Raw genomic sequence first — 19,186 nt, 5'->3', positions numbered from 1 at the left:
AGTCTGCGAACAGAGCTGGAATTCAAACTCGCGAAGTCTGCATCCAGTGCCTACCACCTCAGATTACCATACAACTTTCAAATTACCATCAAAACCTATTCTCAGCTCAGCACATTTAAAAGTGCCTTAGAAAACACACAAGTCACCAGCACTAAACAGGTTCTTTGAAGGGGGTCGGCATATTTGGCTCAATAAGTATGTATGACATCAGGCCATATTGTTTTTCCAATTCCTAAGTCATCGATTTAGAGTGAAAACACTTACAAGGTTACAAGAAAGTGAAAGCAATCTCAAATGAATCAAAGCTGGGGACCTTGATTTTAGGTCCTATCTGAAAAGGAGAAAATGAGAGAAGACAGTGTGGCCAGGCAGGAAATGGAGACCAAAGGGGTGTGAAGTATGGGCACCATGCTCACAGTTAAGATTCAAGATGGTACCTTATCTCCGTGCCCACTTGTCTTCCTCTCTGTCTCCCTCCCTCCTTCATAGCACAAGTTATCAGGTTCATTTGACCACAAAGTCAGTTAGAACGGAGGGAGAGAGCACTGAGAATACCTCCTGTAGGAATGTGAGTCATTCCAAAGGACTTTTCCCACAGGATGTTAAGTTTCATCTTTTTAATCCCTTAAACTTTTTGCTGTATTTTAGGATTGCCTTTTAGCCAATGAAAATATATCTGATGCAAGAATCAATAAACCATAAATGTGCAACTCACATTGATTGAAATTAAAAAAATCTTTTTTAGAAGAGATTTATTTCAGAATCTACAGGGCTTTGGGACTCCCCCACACTCCAGTGACATTTCTCACACTTTCTTCTAACACCTTTAGTTTTGAACACCACCAACGACACATGAGGTGATGGTATGTATCTGAAGCAGGTGGTAGGTGGAAATATACAAGTCCCTACAGAGAATGCAAGACACATGGAGATGAATTACAAAACTTTATTGACTTGTTAAAAACATGAATGAATTCAGCAAGTACATTTATGGTCTATCCACATTGTTAAAACAGTACTTAAAAATAAAATAAAAATGATTATCCATTATTTACAGGAAATGTGGGAAAATGACTTTAAGACCTGGAACATTATGGGGAACAAAACAGGGCATGAGAATGATTCACAGGCTGCCTATATGGATTACAGCAAATGGATTTAAACACGACATGAGTGAAACTCAAAGATCTTTCTCTGGAGTCTCCTGCTATTTTTTTTTTCCATTTCTTTCTTCTTTTTTTTTGTATTTTCAGCTTCACTGAGGTATAATCAACAAAGAAAATTGTGAGATGTTGAAAGTGTACAGTGTGACAATTTGAAATACATATACATTGTGAATAGAATCTCTTGCTATTTTATATTTGTTTATAGAAGCTCTATTCATAAATGGATGGTGGTGAATTTTAGAGGTGGTGAAAATCTCTGTGCTTTCCTTTACCTCTCACATGCTTATTTTTCTGTGAAACTAAGACTCCTGACATAGCCAACGTCAAGCCATCTTGGGTGAGCACTAATGACCAGCCTGAGGCTCCAAATCACATTAGCCTGTATTCAACTCAGGGTGATCTCACTGTCAAAATTAGATGGCTGGGAGGTCCCTTTGTCCCTGAAGACCAAAACAAGGAAATGGGCTAACTTGAGTTGAAAACTGCCTTCTCTGACAACTGTTTTCATATCACTTTCTGGATTAGGAAGTCTGTTAACTTAATTCAGCCTGGCAGCACCCCACAGAAAATTGTATCCTTGCCCTGTCCAGCAGGGTCCTTAACCTTCCCAGGTGTCCTTGAACAGACCTGTCATGCTTTATAGGCACTGTAGGTATGTTAACACAGCAGAACGTGCTTAATGGCATGGCCACTTCTGTCCTAGTTTCCCCGGAATACAGCCTGCTGAGTGACACAAGCCTGGGGGTCCACTGACCTTCACCAGCGAGGAATGGCACAGCCCACGTGGCTGAAGACCCTGGAGTTTATGGTATCTATTATCTAGAGTCTGGACAAAAGAAGATGAAATGAGCTTCTATTGTACTGGGAGGAAATTAGATGAAAACCCAGGGAGGAGGCACTAGACAGAAAGCAATGGAGCAAGTGAAAGCATAAATCATCTTGGAGAGCTAGAGAAGAGTTAATACTGGTCCCAGTTAGTGCTTTGATTCCATTTTGCAATGAAAAAAAAAAAAAGTTTGTGCAAAGTAACCAATAGAGCAAATAAAAATAAGCTCTCTGTCATGGAGTCAATTTAGAGTGTTGGAGAGAGAGAAACATCAGAGATTTTAACAGAATCAACAAAAAAAAAAAAAAAAAGGAGGAGAGGAAAAAGTAAGACAGCTTGCATCATGCTGGCTCTCACCCCTGGCCTGAATTCATGCCTGTACTCCTTGAGTTGTTTACTCATCCAATGGCTGAATCCTGATGGCCTCTGGTCACTGTTGGGGGGTGGGGTGTAAGCCGGGTGAGGAGCAGGAGAGAGAGTTCACAGCCAAAACTGAATCCTGGATTCTGCATTGCAGGCTTGGGGCTGGGATTGTTCATGCCTGATTTCTATTCCTTACTCTTGGAAAGAAGATTCAGTGGGTCAAAATGAAAGCAGTGCCTGCTGGAGACCAGGAGAGAAAGCCTCTGAATCCATGACAGTGTGTGGAGATCCATTCCTCCTGTTAAGAGATTGATCTCCTTCAGTCTCAGACTGATGTATCATGCGATGACAGTGGGAGTTTATTCCTCTCTCTCTCAGCTGCCTGGGAGGGTCTCAGTGGGACCTGAATCAAGATACAGGACCTGAGACACACCTCTTGAAGAGGACACACCTGCTTTGCATTCACCAACAGGCTGTATCAGTACATTAAGGAAAACCAATGAAGTGGGGCCATGTGCTCTCCCATCTGAACCTGTGCTTTCCCATCTCTCGCTGGATACAGTGAAAGAACAATGATCTTGCTTTAAGACCAGAGGAACAAACTGGCAGCCCACAGACATGTTTTGTTGGCCTACATTACGTTTTAAAAATAACTGAGCCAACTTTTTAAAAATAGAGACATTTCACATAAAAAATCCAGGTTTCAAGTTTCTCTTAAAGAATCAGAAGGTTTGGAAATCTGGGCTGTTATTCCTGGAGGCAGGAGTTGGCTGGTCTGGGTGACAGCCGCCCCTCTGGAGGGGATGGTGTTCACTCAGCTGGCCCATGTTGCTCACTTAGTATACCTGCCTGGCACTAAAATGCCACATCCTTGTTGGAGGACAATGGACTTGATTTCAGCAAAACTGCTGCCTTTCTTTCTATAATGCTGGAAAAACGCATGCTACATCCCTTTAGGATGCTCAAAAAAGATTTCTTACAGGGGACATCACAAGCAAAGAATGAGTGGGGTGGTCTGGAGTACAGAAATGAGAAGTTGGGTTACTGATGGAGGTCTTCAGGGATTTAAAAAAAAGAAAGAAAAGCAAAGAACACAAGACCAACTGAAACCATTTTCTAATAGCCTGATGTTTTCATTGTTCCCTAGGAGATGTCAACTGCTCTTTGACTGATTCAATTGCCTTATCTGTCCACTTTTCTCCATTTTCTCCAAAAATCTAGCTGCAACTCTTTTAGCTGTTGAGGACTAATATTCTTTTTTTTTCTCTTAAGGTCTGGGATACTTATAAAATAGTCCTTAGAGAGTTTATTGGCTTTTTATGACTCCACGGAATAACATAAAAACTTTAAAGAAAATTGCACCAAATGGCTGATATTTAAGAACCCTGACCATCCTGACAGCCTATGACAGGCTCTCAGTTTGAATTTCATTTTTCTTTCAGGGGTCAGGATTTCTGCAATCAGCTGGCCTTTTTGTAAATTGACACCTTTGGGAAAGATCAAAATTTAAGTAGTGACAGGAACTGTCATTCAACAGTGAGCAAGAAAATGGGAATTCAGAGAATATTTAGACCTCCCCCTGCCCAGGGTCAGCTGCCCTCACACTCAAAAACCCTTTGGGAAACACAACTTCTGAGAACAGCAGCCTGTTTCTGCTTTGGAGGAACCACCCTTCTTTCAGGCAGGGGTACTGAGCAGCCGAGTCAAATGCTGTAATCCATAGGACTCCGTGAAATGTCCGCATCAAGCAATAACACATTTCGTGGCTAATGTAAAAGATAGAGTATAAAGTATTCATCTTGGAAAATCTATTTATATCAAGTGGTGCCTACACGGATCCCAGTTTGTTGAGATTTATGCCTTGGTTACACAGGATTCAAAATGATGTTTCTGAATATGTTGGACCAGTTAAAAATCTATAAAACCTTAAAGCTGAACTGCAAAACTTGAGTAACTATCCCTCCCACCCCCACCAAAAGGGCTTTTCAAAAATGTCAGTAAATTTCCAATTCAGCTGTGACATCTATGGGCAGGTGTGAACAGTCAGAGCCAACTGTTTTCAAACAAGATGCTCCGGGCCTGGCTCTGAAGTTCCCCCAACAGGAAAGGTGTGAGGCAGGCAGGAGCAGCCAAACCTCACAGGGGTCCCATCCCGGCTGGTGCACACTAAGCGAAGTGCACGCAAAGGTCACTGTGCTGGCCACGTGCGTGAGACGGGTGTCCACGTAAGAGTAAGGCAGGGATGCAGGATTCTGTAACTCGAAGGCTGCCCCTGCAGCACTGAAGCTGGACATTATAAAGCATGTATTCATTAGCAACCTGCCACCTGTGTGCTGCTGGGGTCAGGAAGAGCTGTCCGGCTCAGGAAAACCCAGCGGAGTGGAGTATGTTGTAGGGGACTACCCTTCTTAGAATGTGGCCTCCTGCTCACAGCAGGCCAGCCATTCAGCTCGCAGGCCTTTTCAGAGCAAAAAGCTACAGTTCTGTCATGGGAACAGCGTGAGATGCTGCGGCCCTCTCACTCGGCAAACTTCTAAAAAGCAGGTGGATCACAGAGGTCAAACAAAAGGGCATATGCACCATATGTATATGTTTTGCTTCTTTCCGATTTTTCTGAAACTATGCCTGACCAAAATTCACATCCCCTTACGAATTAGCTTATTTCTTTTCTTTTTCCATTTCTTTTTTTGTCTGCTGATAAACTTTAAGGAAAGCATTATTGTCAATAGCATTGACTCTGGACCTTAACAGCCAGTGAAGGAAAGAAACTCCCAAGGCTATCCCCAAGCCCCCACAGCGATGGAGCATATGCCCTTAACTCTTTTAATCACTGCTTTCTAGGTAGAAAAGTGAAACTTTCTGAATTCAGTACTGATTAAACAACAGAAAACAGTGCTAAAATTCATGTTAAATGGAGATTACACTGTTTAGTGTGTACCTATACCTGTTCCTAAATTTAGATTTGTTTTAAAACTTTGCAGTTCACCTTTAATAAACAGCAACATTGAAAATCAATACATTTCCAGTATGGTCAAACAGCACACACCTTTCTGAAGAGAAGCACAATCCAACAGTATTTCAATTCAACTTTGTATTTGAATGATCGTGAGAACCAAAGAGAAGCATTAATTTGTTTTCTTGACTTTCTTAGCTGCCTGTGAGCTGTCTCTGCATTGGTGTCCCCAATTCACAGTTCACAGCACCCGTGGGCTTCATGCGGTACCTCCTGCAAATACCACCCACATCTACCAGGAAATCCCAGGTAAGAGGCACTTCCCAGGAAAGCTCAATGCCGGCACCCAGAGTCCAGCTTACAAGGCAGCATCAACCAACAAGCACCACAGCCCCCTTCTCTGTCTTTTCCTTTATTTCAGTTACCCATCCAGTGGAATCTTATGAAACAAAACAAAACCTAAAAGAAACACAAAATAAAACATAAGTCATGCTCAAAAGAAAAATCAATGGAAAATAACATGCAAGTACAATCACTTTTAAAAGAACATAATAAACATCAAAACTGAGACACAACATGGAATATGCTTGAAAACATAAAGATAATGTAATTACAAAACAGGAATCAGGAGAAAATGGGAGTCTCATTATCAAACAGCTTAGTTTTAGACTTAAAACTGAGTTTACATGGCACAGGAAACACAGGGAAGAGATGCAAAGGATTCCTGCATGCAGTTCCACCCACAACTGTCTCAGATGCTAACACCTTAATTCAAGGAGAAATCTGTGCACAGTAAAAGATGACCCCTCGGTAATTTTTATATATAAGGAAAAAATAAAATCCAATAACAGATATCTACCCAAATTCTAATTTTCTTTTCCTAAATATAAAACCAAATTATTTCTAAAATAACTAATTACTCAGCCAGACCAGAGAACTGGCTGGCTTCACCTGGAGAAATATTGAGCTCATGTGAGGATTTAGATTCTTTTTTAGGAATCTTACTATTAATTGTGCGTGTGTGTGTATGTGCACCATGTCTGATTCTTTGTGACCCCAGGGACTGTAGCCTGCTAGGCTCCTCTGTCCATGGAATTTTCCAGGCAAGAACACTGGAGTGGATTGCTATTTCCCTCTCCAGGGGACCAACCTGACCCAAGGATCAAGTCCTTATCTCTTACATCTCCTCCACTGGCAGGCAAATTCTTTACCACTGTGCCACCTGGGAATCTCAATTAATTGACTGCATATATTTAATTAAGTGCCATACCATATCTATGGCACATATATAGAATCTGCTATATAAAATATGGTATATAGCATACAACATGAAGTATATTTGTATGTACATACATTATATATACAATTTAAGACATGTAGTATCTAGTACACATAATATAAAACATACATAATACTTAATATCAACTAATTCTGCACACATCTACTGAGAACCAACTTAAATAGCAGACACTGTAATACATGATGCAAAAATAAAGAAACTGGAGTTCCTTGACTTCAAATACTTCATTGACTCCAGATGTGGAGAAAGATGAGGGAATCACTTGCACAGGGAATCTCCTTTGTGCCAGGGTATCTTCTAAGCTCTTTGCTTAAATAAGTCACTATAACCTTGGGAGATAGGTTCTATTGTTATACCCGCTTAACCGGTGAGAAAACTGAGGCCCAGAGACTGAGCAGCCTCTCAAGTTCTGACAGCTAGTGTGGGATGGAACTCAAACTCCCAGAACCTCTGGTGCCGTGGCTGCCCTACCATGACCTTACAAGTGATAAGCTTTCTCCGAACTTGCCTGTGAAACCCCAGCAGGAATAGGGAAGGTTTTATTACATAGAATTCTGCGAGTAAATTGTATGAATCTTCATCAGCTTCATAAGTGACAGAATAGATGATGTCATAGTAGAAACCCCCAAGACGCTTCCAAGACGTTTTCAAGTTTAGCTTTGGAAGACACTTCTAAACCCAACCCTCCAGACTCCCGATTTTCCTCAACCTGGTGTCTGGTCTGCCAAGTGCTGGTGTCATCTGCCTCCAGAGCTGTAATTACCATCACCAAGCTGTATAATCATTTACAACAACACTAAAAGAGTCTATGGAGCTTAATTTCCATGGCATTTCTTTCTCCTGCCCTTCCAAGTCTCAGGAAAAGAACTAGGGACAAACGCCAAACATCGTTTATGGATTTAATCACCCACAGAGCACTGAGAATTTAGGAAGCACACAGTGATGCTGATTACGTCTCCTTCATATCTGTCACTAGGCTCTGTCTAAAAGCCCAGCCTCCAGGCAAACACAAGCAGCGCTAGTTGAAGAGTGCACTACGGCACGTAGCTCGAGAACACCTAATGAACTAACCTTAGCTACTCTTTCAGGTTTCAAGAGGGTGGATCTCAGATTCCTTCAAATCGAAACAGTGGGATTAATATGAGGATGTCAAGTTTGCCAATAAATGCAAGAAAAGCTTGGAGATACAAATAGAAGACATCACCCTCAAACAAAATATTTGCTGATTCGATATACCAGTTTCTCTGAACATGCAATTTTAAAGGGTTTACTCGATTAAAATAACAACAGATTAAACTGCTAATGCAAACCTTATTTCCACTGGGTTTATGGCATTGGGTTGGCCCAAAAATTTGTTCGTGTTTTTCCGTAACATTTGATGGAAAAACCCAAACAAACTTTTGGGCCAACCCCATACAAGAACTTGAGGAGTTGACTGATGTCAGAGTGTTTAATTGGAACCAGGCTGCTCTTCTAATTTGCTTCTATTTGCCACTTCCTTGCCATGCAGCTCCCCAACCTGCACTACAGGCTCTTTTGTTTTTTGGGTTTTTTTACATTTTTCAGACATAGAGAATAGGCTTATGGACATGGGGAGAGGGGAAGAAAGGGAGAGATTGCGGAAAAAATAACATGGAAACTTACATTACCATATATAAAATAGATAGCAGCAGGAATTTGCTGTATGGTTCAGGAAACTCAAACAGGGGCTTTGTATCAATCTAGACGGGTGAGATGGGGTGGAAGATGGGAGGGAGGTTCAAAAGAGGGGATGTATGTATACCTATGACTGATTCATGTTGAGGTTTGTCAGAAAACAACAAAATTCTGTAAAGCAATTATCCTTCAATAAAAAAATAACTTTAAAAATGAAAAAAAAAATGTACAGCCTCTTTTAATTGGGAGAAACAATTTGCTGGACTAGATGGAAGCTCTTTTGGACTGCCATTTGCTCAGGCTGCAGCAGGATTTGCCTCGTTTAAGTTGGTGTCGTGTCGTGTCCCTCTGTAACCTTCTTCTGCTCTGCCTTTTGTGATGTGTCCTTCTCAAAGAAAAACATCTCAGTTCCACACACCCATGCAAGAAAAGCAAGTAAAGCCACCCTAAAATGCACACTTTATGTCTTTCTTGATGAAAAGCCAGCTTGTTATAATGATAAGCAGTAGGTAGTGTCTGCATGTAAAGCATGGCTTACACCACCCCTCACCTCAAGGAAGGCAAGTCAGTCTCCTTCCCATATACTTGATACTCAACACATACCACTGATACACTAAAGATACACCACTAACTCATGAAAAATTAGTTTCGTTTAAAACTTGACTACCTTAAGAAAATGCATCCAATGCTTCATGTTTCCAAAGGGTTGATGGTAAATTTCAATTAGGACCCCAACTTAGCCACCAAGATCTAATGACTTGTGCCCTCTCATGTTATAAGAAACCCCAAAAAAGGGCCACAAAATGATATAAAACAATAGATCATTATTTTCTCCTAGTGAGGGGGAAAGTTTTTAGACCACAACAAATGGCTGAACATCTTGTGGGTTTAGCAGCCAAACGAGCTGTCTAGCTTCTGAGTCTGAAATATAGATATTTTGACAGTGTGACATTCTGAAGCGTTTGCAGAATTCCGATGGTGCACGGTAGTTATCGTGACAACAGCTCCTTTATCAAAAACAATTCTAGAAAAACTCTGCCACCGCTGCTTACACTTAGCTGAGCTAAATAAGAACAAGGATAAAGCAGGTGCTGAATGAGAAATGTGATGTCAAGTTGAAAGCAGAGAAGAAAAACCCGGATGGGTCTCTGCTATTTGCTGATTCTGGATCCACTTATCAACCTCTTCAAAGAGAAGGACCAGGGGAATGAAGGTCAGTGAAGCACTGTGCTTTCTTTACCATTGGTTTCTGACCCATTTAGATTTTTTTACACTCAAACATGCACACATTTTCCTCCTATTACTCAGAAGCAATCAGCCATAAAATGGCAAGGATCTGCAGTACATTTAAATTAACAGCAATTTATCTGAAGCAAAAAGGAAAACTGCTGAGTTGAAAGGATGATAAAGGAACGGAAGAAAGATGCAGCTGCAATCTAAAAAAACAGATCTTATCGCATTTGTTATTGGAGAAGTAGAAAAGTGCCAGCTTGGTGTCTGCAGGGCACAGTGCCACCTTGGAGACAGCAAGGTGGCCAGGGTGCCAGAATGGCAGCTCACCTTCATTGGAAAGCAAAGTAAACATCCCCGGAGCCTTCTGGGAAATGTTTACCAGGTAAAAATCAGAGAATCTCCTGTGTTCTTATAGGATTAGGTGTCCAGGAAATGGTGGGGGTAAAATCCTTTCCTTCAGTTAGACTTGAGCCAGGTGCAATTTTGTTTTATTTTAGCACTTGGGCTGAAACCCTGATTGTCCTCACTTGACATCTCTGTGAAACGTTTAGTATCTGTTGGTTGTTGCATCAACTAGCCTTTGCTTTTGTGCCTTTTCAATCATATTTTATAGGTGAGTCACTCAGCCCACATGGCTGTTGTAATATGTCCATGGTCACCCAGGAACAGAATGAGAGCTGAAGTATAAACTCAGACCTCTGGACGGTCAGTCCCTCTTTACAAATGGTATCACCTGCAACTGTGGCAAAAATTTCCCAACAGTTAAACTTAGATCCTTCTCTGCACTCATTCCAAAAGGTGCTTAACCATCCTTCAAGCACCCGTTTCCTTTCCAAGGACATTCCTTTTGCCTACACACCATCACATCTCCTAAGATCACCTTCTACCAAGCAAGCCTCCACCATTCTTGAAGATCCAGCATAAAAGCCATTTCCTTCGAGTAATTAGTTCTTTCTCTCTTAACTTCTACAGCATTCTCTTCCATTCACTAACATGTTCTTCTTTTGTACTTTGGCTAAACTTCTGTATCTTTTCTGTTTACTTTCCTGCATCCCAGACTTTAAGCACAGGAGGGTAGAGAGAGCATGTCTCTACATCTTCTTATGCCCTACCTGCCTCTCATGCTACCAAGGACAGCATGCATTCCCAGCCATAGCATAGTAATGTCTAAAACTTTTATTGAACTTTGATGGACTTGGGAACAAACCCAAAATGGAAGGGAGGGGAGAGACAATACAGTGTAGGGTCTGCTGCTTCTCACTGGTAAGTGGGTCAATCAAATCATTTCAAACCTTCCTGTATAAAATCACACATTTGGTCAAAAGTGTATGGAAGTTTGCAGAGTTAAGACACAAGAACCAGTGGGAGCCTCCTGAAGCATTTTTAGCTCCTGAGGGAAAAGTACTAGACTTGGTTCATTCTAATTCTCATGATGATCAGAATTATGGGGTGTGGGAGTGGGAAAAAGGAAGCTGTTGCCCATTTGTTAGCTGAAGACCAAAAACTAAAGTAAATGGCTGAGGACAGTCAGCAAGGCTTTTAAAGCTCAGGTTTGACTTCATAAAATGAAGTTAAGTTATGAGCTGAAAATTAAAGCAGGAAACACAAAGTTCTTGGCAAAACCTGAATTTGTAAGGAAATCTAAAGCTCTTGCGCAATTAAAATTCAATGATTCGAAGGAGGATGTGACCTGATCAGCAGGGCCTGATGAAAAGTGTCCAAGGCCACAAGCACCATCACATCAGGGATTTCACATAGGATGGGAAGCACATCCAAAGACCAAGGCCATTGCAATTATCTGTGGAATAACTTAAAAATGCCATAAGCAGAGTAGGAAAGAAAAGCAAGTTTATGGTTTAAGGGGCATTAAATACTCAAAAGGCTTGTACTACAAACAAAGTGAAATACCCTATTGTCCTCCTGTGGGTTGTGCCTTGCATTCTGACTTCGGACAATAAACATACACTGCAAAATCTATAGGGTAACTCTTTGCAAGGTGAAATGACATCTTCCTAAAGACACTACTCCATGATTCTCAGACCAGAGGCTTACCAATGACTCAAACATTCAACACATAAGCATGGAATTGTCAATTTCATTATAGAAGACCACATACTTGCTGCTGCCAATATAGATTTGTGGCTAGATTTGTTTTTGCCAAACTACTCCAGACAGTGATTCGTCTTAGTATATGAATCCAGAGGATGACAATGTAGTATCCAAACAGAAAACAAATGACATAAAACCTGTTTCTCAATTAACCTATAAATACCGACACCTGCAAGAACCTCAAACATACACAAAGGAAGTTGCTCGGCTCTGCTCAGTCATGGGTAAAACCAAGGCCCACAGATCAAAATGAGTCTGGAACTAAATTTCTAGAAAAGTAAATAATGCATAAAATAAGCAACAGAAAACAAGTGGACATGGGGCAGCCAGAGCTGGTCTGATGGTGATGATGATGGTGATGATGGTGGTGGTGATGATCATAGAGAAGATGATGGTGGTGGTGATGGTGGAGATTATGGTGGTAATGACAGTGGTGGTGAAGTAGGAGATGGAAAAAGGAAGAGCAGGAGGAAGAGGAGAACTTAGAGGTAAAGCACTGCTGTTGATGTACTTGGGAGACCTCAAGCATGTAGAGAGGGTAGCCCCAATTATTGGTGAGTGAACACAGATATAGTAAGGCCTCAGAGCAGAACTAAGATCCCATGTCCAAATTCAAGCTGATCCTTCAAAGAAGAGAGTAGGTAAAAGTAAAATTTGTCCTGGACCACCACTTTCTAATTAGGCATTCCCAGACATGTTTCAGCATCAGAGTGAACATTAGTAACACTTAGGATGCCTGCTAAGAAAGCAGCTATCAGGGGTCTTTGGAGTGCCCAGTGTCCCTGCCTATTACTGCAAAGCACGAAAGTCAGATCCACTAATGGTTCCAATGAAGCAGAGAGGAAGGTCAAACAAATTACCTTCTCTTGAATAGAGGTACCTCATAAATCTCATCTCCATTCAATTAGCAAAGTGCACAAGATAATGAAACCTCAGCTAAGCACCAAATATTCTAGAAAGCAAAACAAAGAGAAATGAGGTTGATAATCTCTACTATCTGCCTACAATAAACATGAATTATCCAAATCCACCTGAGAACAGGATCAAAAATCAAAGGCCTTTGAGCTGTCTGGAAATGGACATCTTGGGAGGTGGACTGCATCTGATGCCCTAGTGCAGACAAGGTGAAATTGCCAAAGGCCACATCCTGAGGGCTTAACTCTTGCTCTTCAAGGAGTCCAGTTAGTGTGGCCACTCCCCAACCCTGTGATGGTTCCCTCTCTCACATGCTGCTGCCACACCACCTCCTCCCCACTGCCCAGCCCCCACCAGCAAAGACATGACTGTCAGCTGCGCAGGTACCTGCTCCCAGACTACAGTTCTGCCTCCACGGCTGCTTCAGGCACATTTAGGAAGCTGCCTGGCTTCCAAGATTCTTGTCTGGCCCCAGCCTTTTATGCAGAAAAGTGTGTGTGCCTGAGTTTAGAAACAGGAGACTATCACGGGGCAGGAAGGAGGTCCTCCACCCAAACATGCCCTTTTTCTCTGGGACCTTTTCTCCAGGACATTAGCAGAAGGACTTCCATCATCTCAGAAGTTATCTCACCAGAATGAGAAATAAAACATGCCTCTCCTCCAGAACAACTGAAGTGCGATGGGGAATTTGGGGTCTGGAAGGTGGTTCACTTGCCCTTGGTGAGCCTATGAGGGACATGACCTGACACCAAATTGAAAGTCCCAGATCAGACCCTTCAGAAGTGAATCCAGCTCATATTCCAGTGGTCATCTCTTACCCTAGCAAGATGCATAAGGTAATGTCCCAGACGTGCTCACCAGTCTGAAAGAATACCAGTCTATTCCTGCTACCAAGAACAGGATCCATGATCCAAAAGCATTTCCCCATCAGGTGGAACCCCTGGGATGTTAATGCCACAGCCAACCCTGCTGACCACTTCTTATCAGCAGCAGGTGACCCATTTCAAAAAGTCTCGATAATATGGAGAACCTACTCTAATTGCCATAGGAAACATGAAAAGCGCAAAGTCAGTCCCATAGACACAGCATTCAGACTTGGGCAACCAGTTGATGCCCTGACTTGACTTCATATGCATTCAGACTTGGACAGCCAGCTGAACCCCTGACTTGACTTAACCCCAAAATTCTGGAAGACTCCACTGTTGTGACTTTTTTATTTGCTCAAAAGAACTCATTCTGGAAAAAACGCATCCCACCTTACGACCCTGACTAACCCCGCAGCAATGTCCTAGAGCAGCTGGAACAGATATCAACCTCAGTGCTTTAAGCACGGCAGTACCCGTATCTGAAAGACAAGAAGATTCTCTCTGCCTCAATTCTTTCATGCAGTAACACAGGAAGTCCCTTCATACTTTCTTGGTTTAGGTACAATTTATACATGTAGAAAACTCTGAATTTTTAAGATAGTGCATTTTTACACACACCAGATTTCACAGTTTATTTTCTTTTTTAAATAAAGTATGCATGGCATACATGGCATACCAAATATAACAGCTTGGTTAAGAATTATAGCAACCATGCCAAGAATCAACTAGAACCAAGACACTAGAAAAACAATGTATTCTAGTTTTTTTCTTATAATGAAAATTTAGTATATCCAAACATCTGACATTATTTTAAGGAACGCTTTCCATACCTTACAGGAAGTTCTTTAGTAAGTCAAAGTGATTAAAAGGGAAAGGCTATTTATCTTGTAACTGTACACACGTTATTAGTTCAAAACAGAAATCATCATCTACGTAAACACAAGAGGCATTCAAAGGACATGTGATGGACAAATGCACTGCCTTATGTGAAAGGTATAAAAATCTATAATGTCACATAGATGAAAGGATAGAGTTTAATTACACGGGCATAGACATAATGACCGGATTATAAATTGTTCTTCCATTTTTCATAATCATGGCCACTTACCATCCACTGTTTAACTCTACAAGATTCTAGAACTTTATTTATAGCTGGCATTGTAATCAGAATCTTAGTAAGTACAGTTGGCCTATGTTTTTATCTTCTTTGTTAATTTCATGAGGCCCAAAAGAAAACCACAAGGATGGCTGTTTAGAGAGCAAAAAGCAGCCTGAAGCCAGCGGAACTGAGCTTGGATCCTGGCTCTCTTGGCCTCTCTGAGCCTCAGTTGCCTGTTCTAGAACAGTGATGAAATAAATCTAACATACTGAAGTGAGTAGAGTTGATATGATTACCTAATACTCCACAAGCTATTGTCAAGTTCCTCAGCTCAGTACAGTTGCTAGAATTAGGACATTTAGACTAAGTGCCAAGCCTTGGAAATTCCAAACTATCCTACTGATTAAAAAAAATATATTGCATTTGAAATAATCTCTCTCCTGAGCTTCGTCCACCTTCATTGAGCCCATTTAGGACTTTGTGGTAAATGCTTACTATGACTTTGAACCAACTAATGACCACATCCTTCCTTAAAGCTTTCTAGACTGGAAGTTCCACAAACACTTGTCCTGTTCCAGGCTGTGTAGCCAAGAATCTTTCTAGTTTATCTCCCACTTTTATACCTTCTTTTGTTTCATTTTTCAGAGATGTCCAAATGTGTTTTTGAGGATATATTTTCTCTTATTCTCTCTGACTCTATCTTTCTCTAACCCTGTCTCTGCCTCTCTCTCATGTCTTACTTTCTCTGTATCTCGGGGCCCTTCTCTCATTTTCTCCTGTGGACTGGAAAGAACTGAGGCATATGTTGACAGCATTATTTTTGTTTATTGAGTGGAACTTATATTCTAGATTTTAATATGATATAATTTCCTCTTTAATAACCTAATCTAGTTTCCACTTTATTGGAAGTTATCTCACCATTATGTTTCTGGGATTATTTTGTTTTACTCTACTAAGACACTGGGTGTGCATGTAAGAATTAAAGATTTTAAAATTTAAAAAATAAATAAATAAATAAAATTAAAAAAAAATAAACCTAAAAAAAAAACATTCAATTTATAAAAATCTGATTTCCCTATACCTTCCCAAGTATATATGAGTCATATTTAACACTTCCTTTGGGAAGGGGAATATCATTTGCTTGTTAAGTATTGAAAAGCAAGGTGAGCACTTCCATTTTACAGATAAAAGCACATAGGCAGAAGTGGGCTCAGTGATCACATTTTGTTTAAGTATACTTTTTTATTGAAATACAGTTGATTTATAATATTGTGTTAGTTTTAAGCATATAGCAAAGTGACTCAATTGCATATGAATATATACAAATATATATTCTTTTTTGTTTTCTGTTATAGTTTGTTACATGACATTAACTGTAGTTTCCTGCACTATATGGTAAATCCTTATTGTAAGCATATGTTTCATTCACTGATCATAATAAGTTACCTTTCACTGTGACAACAGGACATCAAAACGTCTTTTTAAATTATCTTGCATAATTCAGCTTGGCACTTTAGGACAAAAAAAATTCTCCAGCTTCATTTCCAAAACAAGCACTTCTGACATCCACCAAGAAATAAATGCTTCAAGAACCAAGGGGACTTTAAAATAGGTGAAGTCTGTCCACCACTGGGGTGTGCTAAGATGCTTTTGTGCTATTCTCTAGTATAATCATATGCTACTCACGATAATAATTGTACTTTCCAGATTTCTATTCACAGTCACGAGCAGGACACTTCAATCCTGCAGGCAACTCAGCAGCCACTGCAAATGATTGCTTTCAACTGCATTTTCAATCATAGGCCTAAACAAATTCTTTATTATAAGCTATCAAGTAAAAACTCACAGAAGGGAACTTTGCTCAAAACGTCCATTTTCACACTCCTGCGAAACTGTGGTCCTCTCAGTTAGAAGCCCTGGGACTGCTGGAGAAGGCTGTGTTGAACCACAGCCAGCCACCAAAGCCACAGGCTGGCCAAGGACCCTTTCCCACTCCTCTAAGGAGGTAAAATGGCTTTTTGATGCCAAAATTGTGGCCTTTGGTTGATGATATCACTGACTGTGAAGAGGGATTCAGGGATTTCACACCCATGATGGAAGACATCTGAAAACTATTCCATGACTTCAGTTCCAATTCCAGAACCACACACACACAAAGAAATTGCAAAAATATTTTGCCTTTATCCACAGTTACAGGAGTCTACAGTTCCACAGCTGAGGACTATACTGAGGTGACAAACATGAAACCTCACCTTGATAGGTGTTCAGTTTGCCCTTGTCCTTGACACCTACACCAGCTGCCTGAGCCCAGAAGAGAGACACACACACCCTCTAGATCCAGAGTTGCTTCTGAGATGTTGCTCATTTCCTCCCATCTAGCATCTTCCAGCAGTAGCTAAATGAACCAAACCCTAACTAAATTTAACTTAATTGCACCTAAATTACAGTCACAAAGCCCCTTCAGAAGATTCAGTCAATTTCTTGAGGGAGAAAGTAACTGTTTTACTATATAATTATAAACTTAATTAACATAAAATAAATTAATTAGGGACTTGCGCTCACACTGAACACCTTAGTTTAGCTGTTTATGGTTGTACTTTCCAAGGGAAGCTAAACCTGGAAAAGAGGGCAAATGTGTTTTAACTAATTCTACCTCACCTCTCCAAACCCCTAACTGAACTGTCAGATTACTGGTTTATACATGGCATCTAAAATTCTACAGAACTCAAGTGGAGAGACCTTACGTGTTCATCTCTAGGAAAAAAAAAAAAAAAAAGTCCCGTCCTAAACCATCAGAGCTCCACTAGTTCTTAGCTGGCAGTTCACTGAAATAACAGATGATTATACAAAGCAGAGTTCTCCATCCCAGAGTATAATGACAAAAACTCACCTAGAGCCGAAATAACCATCTGCCACAGATTGTTCCACATGGTTTGTTTGCTTTTTTTTTTTTTTAATTCTGAGAAAGAATTAAAAAATGGTTTTGGCAAAGAAAGATGATTTCACAAAAATGACCCAGTTTCCAACCTGTGTTGCCTGAACTATTGTCCTAAAATTGCTTTTATCTAACTAAAGAGAGGAAGAGGCTGAGAAGAGGAACCTCGAGGGTGATCTTGATGGCACAGAATTAAGTTTTTTGGTAAGTGAAAAAAAGTCTTGTTCTAATTTTCAAAAGTGTCCATAATTTCTAGGAACTCCAACCTGCCTCTCTCATACTCGTTTCTTCCCTTGACTGCTGTGAAGGTGGAAAATAGCTGCTGTGCAAAATCTGACCCACGGGGAGGCAGGAAGAAGAGTGGTTGACAGTAGGATTCTGAGACTAGGATGTGCAATAATGGTGTGACTTTGGGGAGGCTGCCTCGGTTTACTCATCAGTAAAATGAAGCTCATGATGGCATTTAATTTGGAGTCCCTGTGAAGATTAGATAAGTTAATATATATCAAGTGCTTAGAAGAGTGTGTGGCGAATGATGCACATTCAGTAAATATTAGATATTTCTGCACTCCAGCTCTTAGCATTTTTCCCTTTGAACCAGAGAATGTGCTTTGTTCAAAACGAGTTGTGAGTGTTTACTAACACAGACCTAATATGCTGCGCATTCTGGTCAATACATGTACCAAACGGAAAAGACTACGTGGTACTGATATTGTTAATAAAAGAAATTCCTATGTTATAGATAAGAAGTGATCTATGTTCTCATAGAATCAGAGGACTAAGTGAAGAAAGGACACTCAGAGACTGTAGCCCCTGCACTCTAGGCAGTGTCCCCATGTCATCTCAAAGGCACAGAGCCAGCAAAGGGCAAACTCAAGTGTTGGCTACAGACACAGAGCTGGAACAAAATGTTAACGTGGTGCCAAAGACAGAAATCAAACCAGGTTTTTGTTGTTGTTGTATTTTTTTTTTAATTTTAAAATAAATATCCCAGTGCCCCAGTGGATCTTGTCTAAGAGTTTTGAATGCATTTCTGCTAAATCACTTATTTATCTTATTTTTATCTAAACATTTTTAAATTGATTTCCACATGGAAGGGAAGTGGAACCCAATCACTGTGTTCAGCTATCACAGAATCACCCATGAGCAGTAATGGTCACATGTTTTCTGTGAAGAGCCAAATAGTAAATATTTTCAACTCTCTGGGACATAGTCTCTATTACAACTAGCATGTTACTCTACTGCTGTAACATGAAATCAGTCATGAGATATGTGAAGGAATGAGCTGGCTATGTTCCAATAGAACTTTATTTATAAAAAACAGATGACAAGTTTCACCTGACCCATGGGCCACAGCTTGCAGATCTTTAACGCCACCATTGCCTTATATTGCTTTTACCTTAGTTCCTTTACCCTTGCCACCTTAAGTTTCCTCCTTAAATGAACTTTCATACTATTCCAATATTCTTACTATGATATGATCGATATGCAGTAGAATCCAATTTATGGTGTACTAGAAAGAAAAGCCAGCATGAATTTATGAAAACTCTAAATTATGAAATATGTTTAAAGAAATGCAGCTTTATTACTTTCATATATATATACAGGAATTGAAATTAAGCCAATAAAGCATTTCCAGCATGTTTTGGCAAGTAGGGGGTAATTCAGCCTTACCCCAAAGAAAAGAAGAACTGAAATTTATATAATTCATCAACTGTTTTCATGAGATTTCTTCTAAAGGGCTTAAAAAGTTTATTCCCTAAGA

At 40.4% G+C, this 19,186-nt stretch overlaps 1 protein-coding gene across 11 annotated transcripts in view; it reads right to left on the bottom strand.

Annotated features, from left to right (window-relative positions):
* The window catches only part of NTRK2 (neurotrophic receptor tyrosine kinase 2), a 402,024-nt gene that overhangs the window by 229,116 nt on the left and 153,722 nt on the right, over positions 1–19,186 (bottom strand). The window contains exon 14 of one of the 11 annotated variants that reach the window (XM_018052436.1): positions 932–5,767. The exons of the other annotated variants lie outside the window; for them this stretch is intronic. Within the exon in view, the coding sequence (XP_017907925.1) occupies positions 5,730–5,767 (38 nt within the window). The 3' untranslated portion in view covers positions 932–5,729. Of the gene's footprint in view, positions 1–931; positions 5,768–19,186 lie in introns of those variants that run through there. 11 annotated transcript variants of the gene reach the window in all.

This window comes from Capra hircus, chromosome 8, assembly GCF_001704415.2.
Source record: "Capra hircus breed San Clemente chromosome 8, ASM170441v1, whole genome shotgun sequence".
Classification (NCBI taxonomy): domain Eukaryota; kingdom Metazoa; phylum Chordata; class Mammalia; order Artiodactyla; family Bovidae; genus Capra; species Capra hircus.
This window is presented reverse-complemented; position numbering and strand designations above follow the sequence as displayed.